General features: G+C 44.7%; 1 protein-coding gene across 1 annotated transcript; it reads left to right on the forward strand.

Moving 5' to 3' along the window:
* Positions 1 to 1,037: 1,037 nt before the first annotated feature.
* On the forward strand, positions 1,038 to 18,265 carry LOC311099653 (uncharacterized protein). The gene is made up of 5 exons (XM_084140374.1): positions 1,038 to 1,265; positions 1,541 to 1,727; positions 1,921 to 2,102; positions 5,479 to 5,682; positions 17,384 to 18,265. Exons 1-5 carry the CDS (start codon positions 1,263 to 1,265, stop codon positions 17,555 to 17,557), a joined length of 750 nt encoding a protein of 249 aa, XP_083996500.1. The 5' UTR covers positions 1,038 to 1,262; the 3' UTR covers positions 17,558 to 18,265.
* The last annotated feature ends 1,601 nt before the right edge of the window (positions 18,266 to 19,866 follow it).

Genomic DNA, 19,866 nt, shown 5'->3' on the forward strand with positions numbered 1-19,866 from the left:
TCGGAGACGGCAGGTCAGAGTTCCTGTCTTCAGAGGGTCAGTCAGAGACGGCAGGTCAGAGTTCCTGTCTTCAGAGGGTCAGTCGGAGACGGCAGGTCAGAGTTCTTGTCTTCAGAGGGTCAGTCAGAGACGGCAGGTCAGAGTTCCTGTCTTCAGAGGGTCAATCAGAGACGGCAGGTCAGAGTTTCTGTCTTCAGAGGGTCAGTCTGAGACGGCAGGTCAGAGTTCCTGTCTTCAGAGGGTCAGTCGGAGACGGCAGGTCAGAGTTTCTGTCTTCAGAGGGTCAGTCGGAGACGGCAGGTCAGAGTTTCTGTCTTCAGAGGGTCAGTCGGAGACGGCAGGTCAGAGTTTCTGTCTTCAGAGGGTCAGTCGGAGACGGCAGGTCAGAGTTTCTGTCTTCAGAGGGTCAGTCGGAGACGGCAGGTCAGAGTTCCTGTCTTCAGAGGGTCAGTCGGAGACGACAGGTCAGAGTTTCTGTCTTCAGAGGGTCAGTCGGAGACGGCAGGTCAGAGTTCCTGTCTTCAGAGGGTCAGTCGGAGACGGCAGGTCAGAGTTCCTGTCTTCAGAGGGTCAGTCGGAGACGACAGGTCAGAGTTCCTGTCTTCAGAGGGTCAGTCGGAGACGGCAGGTCAGAGTTCCTGTCTTCAGAGGGTCAGTCGGAGACGACAGGTCAGAGGGTTCTTTGTCACAACAGCAGCAGCATTACAAGAGGAAGCAGGTAATAGTGAAACTATAAACAACATCTCCATAACAGCACAGTAGTCAGAACACAAAGTGTGTGTTCCCAATGGCACCCTATTCCCTAGAGCTCTATGGGCCCTGGTCTAAAGTAGTGCACTCAATACGGAATGGGGTGCCATTTTGGACCTATAAACACTCTGACCTCAGGAGCTCTTCCCTGTTCTCAGTCCAGTAAGAGGGAAGAGGAACCAGGAAGTCAGAGAGTGCTGAGAGAGACAGAACGACTGGGGGGAGGGGTGTTAATTATGGGAAAGCTTTGTTGTGATCATTTAGTGTTCTATGTGACTCTCCTCTTCCTCTTTCAGCTGAGCTTCTCTCAGTGTCTCTCTCTCTCTCTCCCTCCATCAGTCTATCTGTTTATCAGTCTCACCGGTCATCTCTCTCTCTCTCCGTTCATCAGTCTGTCTGTCTGTCTGTCGTTGTCTTGAGAAAGACTGACACTCTTGGAGCCTCTAAGAAGCCCACAGACATCTGAAAACTACAGACCCTCCCAGAGGCTGCCAGACGACGGCACATATCAGATGGTATGTTAATGAGAAGGATAACTATCAAGCTAACAGTAATGACTTGTATTCATGAAGCACAGGGTGGCCAACTGCACACTGTATGTAATCTGATAGCCCAGCAATTCTAACAGTAGTAGTGTTGTTCTGATCTGTTCTGGTTCCAACTGGGGCTGAGTCTGACACAACATAATGCAGTGTGTGTGTGTGTGTGTGTGTGTGTGTGTGTGTGTGTGTGTGTGTGTGTGTGTGTGTGTGTGTGTGTGTGTGTGTGTGTGTGTGTGTGTGTGTGTAAGGCCACCTGGTGGTTGAGGTGGGGTACTGCTGCTGTGATGGTGTGCAGCATCCTGACCTCCCTTGCAACCTTTGTTGCCATGGAGCCCAGCTGTAACGCACACCTTGGTTACCCCGGATTACCTGGGATACCAGGGGCTCACGGAGCCAACGGTAAAGACGGACTCAAGGGAGGGAAGGGAGACCCAGGTAACACACACTAAGCTATGCTGTTATGGCCTGTGTAACATAGTCACTAAGCTATCCTGTTATGGCCTGTAATAATTCTCTCTGAGTGATCTGTGTAACATAGACACTAAGCTATGCTGTTATGGCCTGTGTAACATAGACACTAAGCTATCCTGTTATGGCCTGTAATGAGCAGTCTGTGTTGCCTGTGCAGGTGAGTCTGTTTGGGGAGGGAAGGGCCTGAAGGGGGAGCCAGGTGAATCAGGTCCTCCAGGACGGTCAGGTCTTCAGGGGGACCCCGGTCAGCTTGGACCCAAAGGACCCGCTGGCCTCCCCGGGGAGAAAGGCAGTCCCTCTGGGGTCAACAGCGCTGTCACCTCCTTCTTCTCCTACAAGGTAAACAACACCTCTTCCTCCTATAATACTAGGTAAACAACAACACCTCTTCATCCTATAATACAAGGTAAACAACAACACCTCTTCATCCTATAATACAAGGTAAACAACAACACCTCTTCCTCCTATAATACTAGGTAAACAACACCTCTTCCTCCTATAATACTAGGTAAACAACAACACCTCTTCCTCCTATAATACTAGGTAAACAACACCTCTTCATCCTATAATACTAGGTAAACAACAACACCTCTTCCTCCTATAATACTAGGTAAACAACACCTCTTCCTCCTATAATACTAGGTAAACAACAACACCTCTTCATCCTATAATACAAGGTAAACAACAACACCTCTTCATCCTATAATACAAGGTAAACAACAACACCTCTTCCTCCTATAATACTAGGTAAACAACACCTCTTCCTCCTATAATACAAGGTAAACAACAACACCTCTTCCTCCTATAATACTAGGTAAACAACAACACCTCTTCATCCTATAATACAAGGTAAACAACAACACCTCTTCATCCTATAATACAAGGTAAACAACAACACCTCTTCATCCTATAATACAAGGTAAACAACAACACCTCTTACTCCTATAATACAAGGTAAACAACACCTCTTCCTCCTATAATACAAGGTAAACAACACCACCTCTTCCTCCTATAATACTAGGTAAACAACAACACCTCTTCCTCCTATAATACTAGGTAAACAACAACACCTCTTCATCCTATAATACAAGGTAAACAACAACACCTCTTCATCCCATAATACAAGGTAAACAACAACACCTCTTCCTCCTATAATAAAAGGTAAACAACAACACCTCTTCCTCCTATAATACTAGGTAAACAACACCTCTTCCTCCTATAATACAAGGTAAACAACAACACCTCTTCCTCCTATAATACAAGGTAAACAACAACACCTCTTCATCCCATAATACAAGGTAAACAACAACACCTCTTTATCCTATAATACAAGGTAAACAACAACACCTCTTCCTCCTATAATACAAGGTAAACAACAACACCTCTTCCTCCTATAATACTAGGTAAACAACAACACCTCTTCCTCCTATAATACTAGGTAAACAACAACACCTCTTCATCCTATAATACAAGGTAAACAACAACACCTCTTCATCCCATAATACAAGGTAAACAACAACACCTCTTCCTCCTATAATACAAGGTAAACAACAACACCTCTTCATCCTATAATACAAGGTAAACAACAACACCTCTTCCTCCTATAATACTAGGTAAACAACACCTCTTCCTCCTATAATACAAGGTAAACAACAACACCTCTTCCTCCTATAATACTAGGTAAACAACAACACCTCTTCATCCTATAATACAAGGTAAACAACAACACCTCTTCATCCTATAATACTAGGTAAACAACAACACCTCTTCCTCCTATAATACTAGGTAAACAACAACACCTCTTCCTCCTATAATACTAGGTAAACAACACCTCTTCCTCCTATAATACTAGGTAAACAACAACACCTCTTCCTCCTATAATACAAGGTAAACAACAACACCTCTTCATCCTATAATACTAGGTAAACAACAACACCTCTTCCTCCTATAATACAAGGTAAACAACAACACCTCTTCATCCTATAATACAAGGTAAACAACAACACCTCTTCATCCTATAATACAAGGTAAACAACACCTCTTCCTCCTATAATACTAGGTAAACAACACCTCTTCCTCCTATAATACAAGGTAAACAACAACACCTCTTCCTCCTATAATACTAGGTAAACAACAACACCTCTTCATCCTATAATACAAGGTAAACAACAACACCTCTTCATCCTATAATACAAGGTAAACAACAACACCTCTTCATCCTATAATACTAGGTAAACAACAACACCTCTTCCTCCTATAATACTAGGTAAACAACAACACCTCTTCCTCCTATAATACTAGGTAAACAACAACACCTCTTCATCATATAATACAAGGTAAACAACAACACCTCTTCCTCCTATAATAATAGGTAAACAACACCACTTCCTCCTATAATACTAGGTAAACAACAACACCTCTTCCTCCTATAATACTAGGTAAACAACAACACCTCTTCCTCCTATAATACAACGTAAACAACAACACCTCTTCCTCCTATAATACTAGGTAAACAACAACACCTCTTCCTCCTATAATACTAGGTAAACAACAACACCTCTTCCTCCTATAATACTAGGTAAACAACACCTCTTCCTCCTATAATACAAGGTAAACAACAACACCTCTTCCTCCTATAATACAAGGTAAACAACAACACCTCTTCATCCTATAATACAAGGTAAACAACAACACCTCTTCCTCCTATAATACAAGGTAAACAACAACACCTCTTCCTCCTATAATACAAGGTAAACAACAACACCTCTTCCTCCTATAATACAAGGTAAACAACAACACCTCTTCCTCCTATAATACAAGGTAAACAACAACACCTCTTCCTCCTATAATACAAGGTAAACAACAACACCTCTTCATCCTATAATACAAGGTAAACAACAACACCTCTTCCTCCTATAATACAAGGTAAACAACAACACCTCTTCATCCTATAATACAAGGTAAACAACAACACCTCTTCCTCCTATAATACAAGGTAAACAACAACACCTCTTCATCCAGCGGTCAAACAGGGAAATGGTTACAATCGTTTTTCCACCATTCATTTTTCCCATAAGGGATTTTAGAAACACTTCAAATAAGGGCTGTGTTTCATGTAGGTTTGCCCTGGCGTGACGTTTTGATAACCGTGTAAATCTCTTTAGGACAAGGTGACTTTTATCAATATATTCGACTCTATTTACTCTCAGATTCAAAAATGCTAATTAGCATCAAAGTAGACATCATGCAAAACTACAAATCCCTGCAAGCTCCTGCACGTCATCTCTAGCTAACACCTTTGCTAACAGGGATTGTGTCAATAAAAAATTTGCCCAAGATAGGTCACAGAATTGTCCATTTAAAGAAATATAGCCTATTTATTCATTACTACATTTAGTTAACATTAGATAGTTAATCCAGAGATTCTTGCCTCGATTCGGCAGTCTCGTCTTCTCGTCCAGATCATCATGGCATGTAGTTCTTTATTAGCAGCTAATTAGCATTTCATTTCTGGGGGGTAAATACAGGCGAATATATTGATACAAGTCACCTTGTCCGAGAGAGATTTACATGGTTATCAAAAATCCCCTATGGGAAAAAACGATTGGAACCATCTCCCTGTTTGACCGCTAGGTTTTATGGGTATTATGACTCATACTGTGGTGCTCTATGAATGTTTCTCCTCTCTCTCGCTGTCCCTCCCTCTCTCCATCAGAGGAACACCATTCAGCCGCCTCCCAAGAACACGCCCATGCGTTTCGACGGACCAATCGTGTCGGGCCTTAACCCTAGCCTGCAAGGCGTTTCGCTGAGTGAAGGGGTGTTCAAGTGTTCCATTCCTGGCATGTACTTCTTTACCTACCATGTGTCGGCTAAGAGCCTGGTCTGTCTCAGCCTGAAGAAGGGGACAGAGACTAAGGTTCGTTTGATTATTTCATCTAACAGGAGACATAAACTGTGTTCAAATACCATACTAACATACTGTAGACTACATACTTAATGAGTCTATACTACATACTATATACTATTAGTTCATTTTAGTATACTGTAAACGAACGGTATCCTTTCAGTTGAGCGTACTAGCGCTTCGCCTGTCTACCGGAAGTTGATGCTGTTGCTATGCAACCTCTTTCTATATTGTTAGCGTAACAAATGACTAGCTAGACGTTTTACGATTTTCGGGTGTGTTCGTAAAGTCAATCTGGAGTGCCAGAGTGCGCAAATTCAGAGCGTTGTCAGATTGTCTGTTCGTAAATTCAGAGCGTTGTCAGATTGTCTGTTCGTAAATTCAGAGCGTTGTCAGATTGTCTGTTCGTAAATTCAGAGCGTTGTCAGATTGTCTGTTCGTAAATTCAGAGCGTTGTCAGATTGTCTGTTCGTAAATTCAGAGCGTTGTCAGATTATCTGTTTGTAAATTCAGAGCGTTGTCAGATTGTCTGTTCGTAAATTCAGAGCGTTGTCAGATTGTCTGTTCGTAAATTCAGAGCGTTGTCAGATTGTCTGTTCGTAAATTCAGAGCGTTGTCAGATTATCTGTTTGTAAATTCAGAGCGTTGTCAGATTATCTGTTCGTAAATTCAGAGCGTTGTCAGATTATCTGTTCGTAAATTCAGAGCGTTGTCAGATTATCTGTTCGTAAATTCAGAGCGTTGTCAGATTATCTGTTCGTAAATTCAGAGCGTTTCACTCTCAGAGCGTCCACTGTGAGGTCAGAAGGCTGGTTTGATCCGGCCTTCTGACCTCACAACGGCCGTCAAGCACCCAAGCTAATTGGCTAAATTTGGCTAGCTTGCTAGCTAGCTACTTCCAGACACAAATGAGAGAACACCTCACTCTGACCATTTTACTCGCCCTAGCAGAGCTGGTTAGGCTGTTTTCATGTTATCCAGAGCGTTGGTGACTGTAACTGTGCTGCTGGAAACAATTGAATTACGCTTGTTTTTGCTGACGTTTACTGACACCGGCCACATATTCAACGGGTGTTGAGCGTTAGTAAATCCATCAGTTATACTGCGCTCTGGAACACTCAGAAGTCGGAGTAGATAGACAGAATGAACAATGTCCATTGAGAACTCACAACGATTATACCACTTAGCTAAGAATGACGTGAATAATCAAATCAATAAACGTTGGGTAGTTAGATAGATAGCATATAGTTAATATACTGCCTGGTAAATTCGATGTATTAGTAGCCAACTAACGTTAGGACGGTAACTAGCTAACATACCGGTACATACTGCTGTAATGCTATGCGGTTCGTAAGGATAGCGTAGCTAACAAATTGTCAGCCAACATAACGTGTGACCTAATTTATTTGAAAAGTCATTACTTTATTACATTGCTGCCTATATAGCTGATGTTGTCACGCCCTGGCTCTGGGGACTCTTATACGTTGAGCCAGGGTGTTAGTTTCTATGTGTAGTGTCTATGTTTTGTGTTCTATGTTCAGTCTCTAGTTCATGTGTTTTCTATGTTGGCCGGGGTGGTTCTCAATCAGAGGCAACGTGAATCAGCTGTTGCTTGTTGTCTCTGATTGGGAACCATACTTAGGCAGCCTATTGTGCACTTGTCTTTTGTGGGATCTTGTTCCGTGTTGGTTTGTGTTATTGACCGAGGACTTCACGTATCGTTTTGTTCGTTTTGTTGTATTGTGCAAAGTACACATTAAAAGAGATGTACGCATATCACTCTGCGCCTTGGTCCACTCCTTTCGACGATCGTGACAGATGTCCACTCTAGTGTTGTCCACTCTGATGTCTATGTAGCTGCTGTCCACTCTGATGTCTATGTAGCTGCTGTCCACTCTGATGTCTATGTAGCTGCTGTCCACTCTGATGTCTATGTAGCTGCTGTCCACTCTGATGTCTATGTAGCTGCTGTCCACTCTGATGTCTATGTAGCTGCTGTCCACTCTGATGTCTATGTAGCTGCTGTCCACTCTGATGTCTATGTAGCTGCTGTCCACTCTGATGTCTATGTAGCTGCTGTCCACTCTGATGATGTCTATGTAGCTGCTGTCCACTCTGATGTCTATGTAGCTGCTGTCCTCTCTGATGATGTCTATGTAGCTGCTGTCCACTCTGATGTCTATGTAGCTGCTGTCCACTCTGATGATGTCTATGTAGCTGCTGTCCACTCTGATGTCTATGTAGCTGCTGTCCACTCTGATGATGTCTATGTAGCTGCTGTCTACTCTGATGTCTATGTAGCTGCTGTCCACTCTGATGTCTATGTAGCTGCTGTCCACTCTGATGTCTATGTAGCTGCTGTCCACTCTGATGATGTCTATGTAGCTGCTGTCCACTCTGATGTCTATGTAGATGCTGTCCACTCTGATGTCTATGTAGCTGCTGTCCACTCTGATGATGTCTATGTAGCTGCTGTCCACTCTGATGTCTATGTAGCTGCTGTCCACTCTGATGTCTATGTAGCTGCTGTCCACTCTGATGTCTATGTAGCTGCTGTCCACTCTGATGTCTATGTAGCTGCTGTCCACTCTGATGTCTATGTAGCTGCTGTCCACTCTGATGATGTCTATGTAGCTGCTGTCCACTCTGATGATGTCTATGTAGCTGCTGTCCACTCTGATGATGTCTATGTAGCTGCTGTCCACTCTGATGTCTATGTAGCTGCTGTCCACTCTGATGTCTATGTAGCTGCTGTCCACTCTGATGTCTATGTAGCTGCTGTCCTCTCTGATGATGTCTATGTAGCTGCTGTCCACTCTGATGTCTATGTAGCTGCTGTCCACTCTGATGTCTATGTAGCTGCTGTCCACTCTGATGTCTATGTAGCTGCTGTCCACTCTGATGTGTATCCCTGGAAATAATCATAATTCATGTAAACATTACAGTTTTGAAAACATAGTTAGTTCCCCCCAAAAAAGTGGTCTCTTGGCACAACTTACCCCAGGTATGAGCTGAGGGACAGGGTAAGTTGAGCTGAGGGACAGGGTAAGTTGAGTTGAGGGACAGGGTAAGTTGAGCTGAGGGACAGGGTAAGTTGAGCTGTGGGACAGGGTAAGTTGAGCTGTGGGACAGGGTAAGTTGAGCTGTGGGACAGGGTAAGTTGAGCTGTGGGACAGGGTAAGTTGAGCTGAGGGACAGGGTAAGTTGAGTTGAGGGACAGGGTAAGTTGAGCTGTGGGACAGGGTAAGTTGAGCTGAGGGACAGGGTAAGTTGAGTTGAGGGACAGGGTAAGTTGAGCTGAGGGACAGGGTAAGTTGAGCTGTGGGACAGGGTAAGTTGAGCTGTGGGACAGGGTAAGTTGAGCTGTGGGACAGGGTAAGTTGAGCTGTGGGACAGGGTAAGTTGAGCTGTGGGACAGGGTAAGTTGAGCTGAGGGACAGGGTAAGTTGAGCTGTGGGACAGGGTAAGTTGAGCTGTGGGACAGGGTAAGTTGAGCTGTGGGACAGGGTAAGTTGAGCTGAGGGACAGGGTAAGTTGAGCTGAGGGACAGGGTAAGTTGAGCTGTGGGACAGGGTAAGTTGAGCTGTGGGACAGGGTAAGTTGAGCTGTGGGACAGGGTAAGTTGAGCTGTGGGACAGGGTAAGTTGAGCTGTGGGACAGGGTAAGTTGAGCTGAGGGACAGGGTAAGTTGAGCTGTGGGACAGGGTAAGTTGAGCTGTGGGACAGGGTAAGTTGAGCTGTGGGACAGGGTAAGTTGAGCTGAGGGACAGGGTAAGTTGAGCTGAGGGACAGGGTAAGTTGAGCTGTGGGACAGGGTAAGTTGAGCTGTGGGACAGGGTAAGTTGAGCTGTGGGACAGGGTAAGTTGAGTTGAGGGACAGGGTAAATTGAGCTGTGGGACAGGGTAAGTTGAGCTGAGGGACAGGGTAAGTTGAGCTGTGGGACAGGGTAAGTTGAGTTGAGGGACAGGGTAAGTTGAGTTGAGGGACAGGGTAAGTTGAGCTGTGGGACAGGGTAAGTTGAGCTGTGGGACAGGGTAAGTTGAGCTGTGGGACAGGGTAAGTTGAGCTGAGGGACAGGGTAAATTGAGCTGTGGGACAGGGTAAGTTGAGCTGTGGGACAGGGTAAGTTGAGCTGAGGGACAGGGTAAGTTGAGCTGTGGGACAGGGTAAATTGAGCTGTGGGACAGGGTAAGTTGAGCTGAGGGACAGGGTAAGTTGAGCTGTGGGACAGGGTAAGTTGAGCTGTGGGACAGGGTAAGTTGAGCTGTGGGACAGGGTAAATTGAGCTGTGGGACAGGGTAAGTTGAGCTGAGGGACAGGGTAAGTTGAGCTGTGGGACAGGGTAAGTTGAGCTGTGGGACAGGGTAAATTGAGCTGTGGGACAGGGTAAGTTGAGCTGTGGGACAGGGTAAGTTGAGCTGTGGGACAGGGTAAATTGAGCTGTGGGACAGGGTAAGTTGAGCTGTGGGACAGGGTAAATTGAGCTGAGGGACAGGGTAAGTTGAGCTGAGGGACAGGGTAAGTTGAGCTGAGGGACAGGGTAAGTTGAGCTGTGGGACAGGGTAAGTTGAGCTGTGGGACAGGGTAAGTTGAGCTGAGGGACAGGGTAAGTTGAGTTGAGGGACAGGGTAAGTTGAGCTGTGGGACAGGGTAAGTTGAGCTGTGGGACAGGGTAAGTTGAGCTGTGGGACAGGGTAAATTGAGCTGTGGGACAGGGTAAGTTGAGCTGTGGGACAGGGTAAGTTGAGCTGTGGGACAGGGTAAGTTGAGCTGTGGGACAGGGTAAGTTGAGCTGTGGGACAGGGTAAGTTGAGCTGTGGGACAGGGTAAGTTAAGCTGTGGGACAGGGTAAATTGAGCTGAGGGACAGGGTAAGTTGAGCTGTGGGACAGGGTAAGTTGAGCTGTGGGACAGGGTAAGTTGAGCTGTGGGACAGGGTAAGTTGAGCTGTGGGACAGGGTAAGTTGAGCTGAGGGACAGGGTAAGTTGAGCTGTGGGACAGGGTAAGTTGAGCTGTGGGACAGGGTAAGTTGAGCTGTGGGACAGGGTAAGTTAAGCTGTGGGACAGGGTAAATTGAGCTGAGGGACAGGGTAAGTTGAGCTGAGGGACAGGGTAAGTTGAGCTGAGGGACAGGGTAAGTTGAGCTGTGGGACAGGGTAAGTTGAGCTGTGGGACAGGGTAAGTTGAGCTGAGGGACAGGGTAAGTTGAGTTGAGGGACAGGGTAAGTTGAGCTGTGGGACAGGGTAAGTTGAGCTGTGGGACAGGGTAAGTTGAGCTGTGGGACAGGGTAAGTTGAGCTGAGGGACAGGGTAAGTTGAGCTGAGGGACAGGGTAAGTTGAGCTGAGGGACAGGGTAAGTTGAGCTGAGGGACAGGGTAAGTTGAGCTGTGGGACAGGGTAAGTTGAGCTGAGGGACAGGGTAAGTTGAGCTGTGGGACAGGGTAAGTTGAGCTGAGGGACAGGGTAAGTTGAGCTGAGGGACAGGGTAAGTTGAGCTGTGGGACAGGGTAAGTTGAGCTGTGGGACAGGGTAAGTTGAGCTGTGGGACAGGGTAAGTTGAGCTGTGGGACAGGGTAAGTTGAGCTGAGGGACAGGGTAAGTTGAGCTGTGGGACAGGGTAAGTTGAGCTGAGGGACAGGGTAAGTTGAGCTGTGGGACAGGGTAAGTTGAGCTGTGGGACAGGGTAAGTTGAGCTGAGGGACAGGGTAAGTTGAGCTGTGGGACAGGGTAAATTGAGCTGTGGGACAGGGTAAGTTGAGCTGTGGGACAGGGTAAGTTGAGCTGAGGGACAGGGTAAGTTGAGCTGAGGGACAGGGTAAGTTGAGTTGAGGGACAGGGTAAGTTGAGCTGTGGGACAGGGTAAGTTGAGCTGTGGGACAGGGTAAGTTGAGCTGTGGGACAGGGTAAGTTGAGCTGAGGGACAGGGTAAGTTGAGCTGAGGGACAGGGTAAGTTGAGCTGAGGGACAGGGTAAGTTGAGCTGAGGGACAGGGTAAGTTGAGCTGTGGGACAGGGTAAGTTGAGCTGAGGGACAGGGTAAGTTGAGCTGTGGGACAGGGTAAGTTGAGCTGAGGGACAGGGTAAGTTGAGCTGAGGGACAGGGTAAGTTGAGCTGTGGGACAGGGTAAGTTGAGCTGTGGGACAGGGTAAGTTGAGCTGTGGGACAGGGTAAGTTGAGCTGTGGGACAGGGTAAGTTGAGCTGAGGGACAGGGTAAGTTGAGCTGTGGGACAGGGTAAGTTGAGCTGAGGGACAGGGTAAGTTGAGCTGTGGGACAGGGTAAGTTGAGCTGTGGGACAGGGTAAGTTGAGCTGAGGGACAGGGTAAGTTGAGCTGTGGGACAGGGTAAATTGAGCTGTGGGACAGGGTAAGTTGAGCTGTGGGACAGGGTAAGTTGAGCTGAGGGACAGGGTAAGTTGAGCTGTGGGACAGGGTAAGTTGAGCTGAGGGACAGGGTAAGTTGAGCTGAGGGACAGGGTAAGTTGAGCTGAGGGACAGGGTAAGTTGAGCTGAGGGACAGGGTAAATTGAGCTGAGGGACAGGGTAAGTTGAGCTGTGGGACAGGGTAAATTGAGCTGTGGGACAGGGTAAATTGAGCTGAGGGACAGGGTAAGTTGAGCTGAGGGACAGGGTAAATTGAGCTGAGGAACAGGGTAAGTTAAGCCGCCTACAAAATTCTGTACTGAATGAAATATTACCACTACCTTTTAAAACCATGTCTATCTTTATTTCCCAAACACAATCACAATCACTTTTTGTCTTTTCATCATTTTTAACATGTCTTTTCATCATTTTTAACACAGGCTTAACACCTAACAAACACTTTTAACATAGTCCCTGGTGTTACCTCATAGCAACGCTTTGCATTACACCTGGTAAGAAAACACTTCAATTTGCTCAACTTGCCATTGGCTCAACCATTGGCTCAACCATTGGCTCAATTTACCCCAAGGGAAACATTTAGACTATATTAGCCCACACAGCTAAAAGGATGCACTTTCATGCTAGGTTTACAACATCATATTGACGCTTATAGAGACCCCAACTGATGTATAGAACAAGCATCATGAAATCTCCAACATAATAAAGTCATTTGACTTTGGTGAAAATCTTTTTTTTGGACCTAACGTGCTTACCACTTTTTCCATGTGGTTTCTTCCTTCACAGACTCCATGAAGTCTCCTAAATATTTGGTCAAATTATTATTTTTGTGTTTTGCTTCCTAGAAACAAGGTTGGCTCAACTTACCCCAGGCTCCTCTAAGCGCCATTTCCTACAAATGTCATGTTTTATACAAAACTGCTCAAACTTTTGCATTTCATGCCTCAGCATTTCGCTACACCCGCAATAACATCTGCTAAACATGTTCTTCTTAACTGCCGAGTTACATGCAGCTATTTCCTCTCTCCACGATATAGCAGCATAACTATGGCGTCACTATGGCACTCTTTTTACCGGTCCAGATACAAGCTCGGCTGCATATGCGAAATGTTACGTGAAGTGTTCCAAAAACACATTTTCACATGATTTCACATGTGAAATTTCACATTACACATGTGAAATCATGTGGTTCAACATGTGATAACATGAAAACTACACTGTTAGCCATTGCTGTTCATTTTGTGGTTAATTTTAGTCATTATACGGTACATTTCTAATAATAGGATACTGTATTAGTGTTTCGCTATATATCTAATGTTGAACTCTGAAGTTTACATACACTTAGGTTGGAGTCATTAAAACTCGTTTTTCAACCACTCCACAAATTTCTTGTTAACAAACTATCGTTTTGGCAAGTCGGTTAGGACATCTACTTTGTGCATGACACAAGTAATTTTTCCAACAATTGTTTACAGACAGATTATTTCACTTATAATTCACTGTATCACAATTCCAGTGGGTCAGAAGTTTACATACACTAAGTTGACTGTGCCTTTGACGCTTGGAAAATTCCAGAAAACAGCTTGGAAAATTCCAGAAAACAGCTTGGAAAACAGCTTGGAAAATTCCAGAAAATGATGTCATGGCTTTAGAAGCTTCTGATAGGCTAATTGACATCATTTGAGTCAATTTGAGGTGTACCTGTGGATTTATTTCAAGGCCTCCCTTCAAACTCAGTGCCTCTTTGCTTGACATCATGGGAAAATCAAAAGAAATCAGCCAAGACCTCAGAAAAGAAATTGTAGACCTCCACAAGTCTGGTTCATCCTTGGGAGCAATTTCCAAACGCCTGAGTTTCACATTCATCTGTACAAACAATAGTACGCAAGTATAAACACCATTGGACCACGCAGCCATCATACCGCTCAGGAAGGAGACGCGTTCTGTCTCCTAGAAATGAACATACTTTGGTGCGAAAAGTGCAAATCAATCCCAGAACAACAGCAAAGGACCTTGTGAAGATGCTGGAGGAAAAGGGTACAAAAGTATCTATATCCACAGTAAAACAAGTCCTATATCGACATAACCTGAAAGGCCGCTCAGCAAGGAAGAAGCCACTGCTCCAAAACCGCCATAAAACCGCCAGACTACGGTTTGCAACTGGTACAATCATTACTGCACTTTGAAATGTAGGTGGGGGCAATGTGCTGGTGGAGTATTTGTGCCAACCGTCAGTGGAAATGTTGTACCAGTTTAAGTGGTTTTTATTGTTATGTGGATGAAGGTTGAGCACCCATTTTGACATTTGTCAGTTCTGCAATCTTTGTCAGAACATGTGACAATCAAGAGCTGCACTGTTAAGAGGTTACTGTGCATCTTCCATTAGCTTAATGGCAGCTGGTTCACAGGAAGTTGGTTTAATTTTAAATAATTTACTGTCAACTAGTTACAAATGGGTTATTGTAAAATTTTGCAACTAATCCATCACAAGTACTGACATGATGGACTGGTAGGAAAGTTAGTATTACAAATACATGGTGACTAGATATAAATGAAAGACTTTATGGTTCTTTGGTATCACATGTATACATGTCAGCCTTCAACAAGGCTGCCAAACTGACCCTGTGAATAGTTGATGTTCATGAACAGACCAGATTAACTGGGATGACATTCCCTCTTATGGGACACCAAAAAGAGCTAGCTGAAAGCCACACCTCCAATAAGCCACACCTCCAATAAGCCACACCTCCAATAAGCCACACCTGCAATCTTCTGATATGCCGCTGCTTTTACAGTATGCTGCCAATCAGCAAGTGACGTGCATGTCAACAGAAGAATCATTGAAGGCACAGTAGGTTACTGGTAGTGACGGGGAAACAGAGGTTACTGGTAGTGACGGGGAAACAGTGGTTACTGGTAGTGACGGGGAAACAGAGGTTACTGGTAGTGACGGGGAAACAGAGGTTACTGGTAGTGACGGGGAAACAGAGGTTACTGGTAGTGACGGGGAAACAGAGGTTACTGGTAGTGACGGGGAAACAGTGGTTACTGGTAGTGACGGGGAAACAGAGGTTACTGGTAGTGACGGGGAAACAGAGGTTACTGGTAGTGACGGGGAAACAGAGGTTACTGGTAGTGACGGGGAAACAGAGGTTACTGGTAGTGACGGGGAAACAGAGGTTACTGGTAGTGACGGGGAAACAGAGGTTACTGGTAGTGACGGGGAAACAGAGGTTACTGGTAGTGACCTGTAGGTTACTTACTGACAAGTAGTTTCCAGTTAACAAATTACAAATTCACAGCAACAAGTTGCCATTCAGTTTCTGTAAAACGCACAACAATCTCTTCACAGTGCAGCTCATTACTGACTCATTATCTTACAAAGTTCGCAGAACAGACCGTGTCGAAAGAGGTTGTCTATTTTTCCATTGGCATAACCATCAAACACTTAAACTGGTACAACACTTACACTGACTGACCACACCTCAGAATGTGCTAATGAGTCCCCCCAGTACATTGCCCCCAGTACATCAGTGATGATCGTACCTTATATTCAAAACATTGGACAAATGTCCCATTATACCTACAAGGCACCGAACTGTACCACGTGAGTTCATTTGTGTAACTGTGAATTGTACCCTTTGACCTTTTTGAACTGTACCCTAACCATACCCTTACTGTTAGAGTGTGTTAATACACGTTCCAAGCAATAAGTCTGAACCTGGTGGCACTGCAGGAACATTGATGCACACAACCAAGAGGTTGCAAGTTCAAATCTCAGAAGAACGCATGTATACTCTGCATCAAGTGTCTTTGAGCACTGCTAGTTTGAAGTTGTTGGTGATAATTGGACAATTGTTTACTTGATTCTGGGCAGCTTTTATCGAAATGCATTCTTGCCAATAGGTCTGTGGCCATATCTGTTTCACGTTCACAGACCTGGTGATTTAGCTGTACTGTAGCAGGACATTTCAGGTTGCTGGTGCCCAAGAGGTTCTGAGTTCAAATCCCATTCAAAGTCCCAAGGTTGGTCATAGTACAAAGTTATGATTAAGATTTTTTTTTTTTTTATATACAGTGAGGGAAAAAAGTATTTGATCCCCTGCTGATTTTGTACGTTTGCCCACTGACAAAGAAATGATCAGTCTATAATTTTAATGGTAGGTTTATTTGAATAGTGAGAGACAGAATAACAACAACAAAAATCCAGATAAACGCATGTCAAAAATGTTATAAATTGATTTGCATTTTAATGAGGGAAATAAGTATTTGACCCCTCTGCAAAACATGACTAAGTACTTGGTGGCAAAACCCTTGTTGGCAATCACAGAGGTCAGACGTTTCTTGTAGTTGGCCACCAGGTTTGCACACATCTCAGGAGGGATTTTGTCCCACTCCTCTTTGCAGATCTTCTCCAAGTCATTAAGGTTTCGAGGCTGACATTTGGCAACTCAAACCTTCAGCTCCCTCCACAGATTTTCTATGGGATTAAGGTCTGGAGACTGGCTAGGCCACTCCAGGACCTTAATGTGCTTCTTCTTGAGCCACTCCTTTGTTGCCTTGGCCGTGTGTTTTGGGTCATTGTCATGCTGGAATAACCATCCACGACCCATTTTCAATGCCCTGGCTGAGGGAAGTAGGTTCTCACCCAAGATCTGACGGTACATGGCCCCGTCCATCGTCCCTTTGATGCGGTGAAGTTGTCCTGTCCCCTTAGCAGAAAAACACCCCCAAAGCATAATGTTTCCACCTCCATGTTTGACAGTGGGGGTGGTGTTCTTGGGGTCATAGGCAGCATTCCTCCTCCTCCAAACACGGCGAGTTGAGTTGATGCCAAAGAGCTCCATTTTGGTCTCATCCTACCGATGATATCGTTTACCAAGATTATACATTTTTTAAACATTTTTTGTTATTTTGTATGTTTTTTAAATAATAATAATATGCCATTTAGCAGACGCTTTTATCCAAAGCGACTTACATTCATGTGTGCATACATTTTTGTGTATAGGTGGTCCCGGGGATCGAACCCACTACCCTAGCGTTACAAGCGCCATGCTCTACCAGCTGAGCTACAGAGGACCACAAATCAATTTTTGATTCATTTATCAATGAGTATATTTGAGTTTAACCCCAATATTTTTTGCATTATTTGTTCTGTCATTTCTGGAGGATTAAATTGAAATTGCAACCAACTTTCTATGGCTTGTTTTAGAAAAAGTGATATTTGGGAGATTATTTCCTTTTCAAATAACTGAAAGTGAGAGGTTGTGATCTGAATAAAGGGAAAAAGGCCATTCTTGTGATAAAGATTGTTGTTCTTGTTGTTGTGAAGGTGGAGTTCTGTGATTCGTCGAGTGGTTTCCTGGTGACGTCTGGGTCAGTGGTGCTGGAGCTGAAGGAGGGGGAGGAGGTGTCTCTACAGCCCACTGAAAACAATGCTGTCATCACTAAAGACGATCGAGCTGACAACACCTTCACCGGCCTTCTGCTCTTCCCAACTCATTGAACCACATGAAACCACACAGAACCACATTGAATCTGCTCAAAACAGATTTAACCAGATCTAATCTCGGTTACCCAGAAGTAACATTTTCGCCAAAGTTTGTCACTTCCTGTTTTACTTCAATTTTAACTTTGTAGGTGTGGTATCTAGCGGAAACCATTTATCATCCGCACACAGGTTTGAAATCTCAGCCCCAGTTTAAACACCGCTTTCGAACAATCCTGATTATTTCAAATAATGAATGATGAAAACCCCAAACCAGAAACTACTGCTGCTCCTAATCACATAATTCTACGTGAGCCTGGACAGATTGTCGCCATTTACACGCAGAATCTGTCCACGAGAGATTAAACCAGATCACACCTGCTGAAACCAGCTTCCTGCTCTTCCACACCACATAAAATACATATCATAGCCACATCATTCTGTTCTAGAAGCATCTGCAGAACAACCAACCATCTCTTTATCTGTTTCTGCCTCCCTGTCTATACTGCTGCTGCTTGCTGAGGCAGTTAATCAATCAATCAATCAATTCATTTTCCCAGGTCGTTGTTGTAAATGAGAATGTATTCTCAGTCAACTCACCAGGTAAAATAAGCAATAAATATCAAATAATCAATCATGTATTGTATCTGCTGAGCTGCTTACCAAAACTAAAATATACCATTTTGGAAATGAGTTTTCAATCAATAAAGTGATTTGTTAACAGTTTTTTTTAATCAACAGTATACATTGTTTGTGGAAGACGTTGAGGCTGTCTACACTGTAAACTTACATGTGACTTCTGCTATCAGAATACGAGGATCGCTTTGAAAAGACGGGTCTAGACGCACAGAGGGGTCATTATGGTCAGATTGTGTTCAGATCTGTCTGACCACCACAGATGGCCGGGGGGGGATGGGCTCATAGTAACAGAAAGAATGGTTTCCATGTGTTTGATACCATTCCATTCAGTCCGTTCCAGCCATTATTATGAGCCGTCCTCCCCTCAGCAGCCTCCTGTGCTGGCCACATCAGGTGGTGGTCAGGGATGCATTGTGTGCGGATTTCTCCTCAGTCTGGATGCAATCAGGCTACCGAAAGCACATACAGTGGGCGACGCCATCAGCACTCCTCCCACAAGTCTTCAGAAAACGTGTGTTTTGGGAGCGAGAGGCACCTTTTCATTATAACGTTGTAGGAAATGCGTTCCTAGCGTGTGAGGAACGTGTTTGCTGGCTTCATAAATGCTAGCTAGCTAGCTAGCTTATTTAGAAAACTATTTTTTGTTTGGCTAGAGTTATGCTAACCCGTTTGTAATCCCTTTAGCGTTGCTAGCTACACTACATGACCAAAAGTATGTGGACATCTGCTAGTCGAACATCTCATTCCAAAATCATGGGCATTAATATGGTGTTGGTCCCCCTTTGCTGCTATAACAGCCTCCACTCTTCTGGGAAGGCTTTCCACTAGATGTTGGAACATTGCTGCGGGGACTTGCTTCCATTCAGTCACAAGAGCATTAGTGAGGTCGGGCGCTGATGTTGGGCGATTAGGCCTGGCTCGCAGTCGGCGTTCCAATTCATCCCAAAGGTGTTCGATGGGGTTGAGGTCAGGGCTCTGTGCAGGCCAGTCAAGTTCTTCCCCACCGATCTCGACAAACCATTTCTGTATGGACCTCGCTTTGTGCACGGGGGCATAGTCATGCTGAAACAGGAAACTGTTGCCACAAAGTTGGAAGCACAGAATCGTCTAGAATTTCATTGTATGCTGTAGCGTTAAGATTCTCCTGGCATCCGCCAAACCCAGATTTGTCCGTTGGACTGCCAGATGGTGAAGCGTGATTCATCACTCCAGAGAACATGTTTCCACTGCTCCAGAGTGCAATGGCGGTGAGCTTTACACCACTCCAGCCGACGCTTGGCATTGCTCATGGTGATCTTAGGCTTGTGTGCGGCTGCTTGGCCATGGAAACCCATTTCATGAAGCTCCCGACGAACAGTTCTTGTGCTGACATTGCTTCCAGAGGCAGTTTGGAACTCGGTAGTGAGTGTTGAATCCACTAATATGAAGGGGTGTCCACATACTTCTGTATATATAGTGTATCTCTATTAGAATCCACTAATATGAAGGGGTGTCCACATACTGCTGTATATATAGTGCATCTCTATTAGAATCCACTAATATGAAGGGGTGTCCACATACTGCTGTATATATAGTGTAGCTTTCTGGTTAGCTACAGAGGTTAGCTGGTTAGTTAGCTACAGTAGTAAGCTGCTGTCATCAGGTTGTTGTTGCGTAATCATATTTAGCCTATTCCACCATTAATGCAT

This window comes from Coregonus lavaretus (genome assembly GCF_964263955.1).
Source record: "Coregonus lavaretus genome assembly, chromosome: 24".
NCBI lineage: Eukaryota > Metazoa > Chordata > Actinopteri > Salmoniformes > Salmonidae > Coregonus > Coregonus lavaretus.

What these genes read in the sequence shown, in the direction of transcription:
- LOC311099653 (XM_084140374.1), top strand. An exon ending in CCTCCTTCTTCTCCTACAAG is followed by an intron (nt 2,103 to 5,478) that starts GTAAACAACACC and finishes TCTCTCCATCAG; the next exon opens with AGGAACACCATTCAGCCGCC. An exon ending in AGAAGGGGACAGAGACTAAG is followed by an intron (nt 5,683 to 17,383) that starts GTTCGTTTGATT and finishes GTTGTTGTGAAG; the next exon opens with GTGGAGTTCTGTGATTCGTC.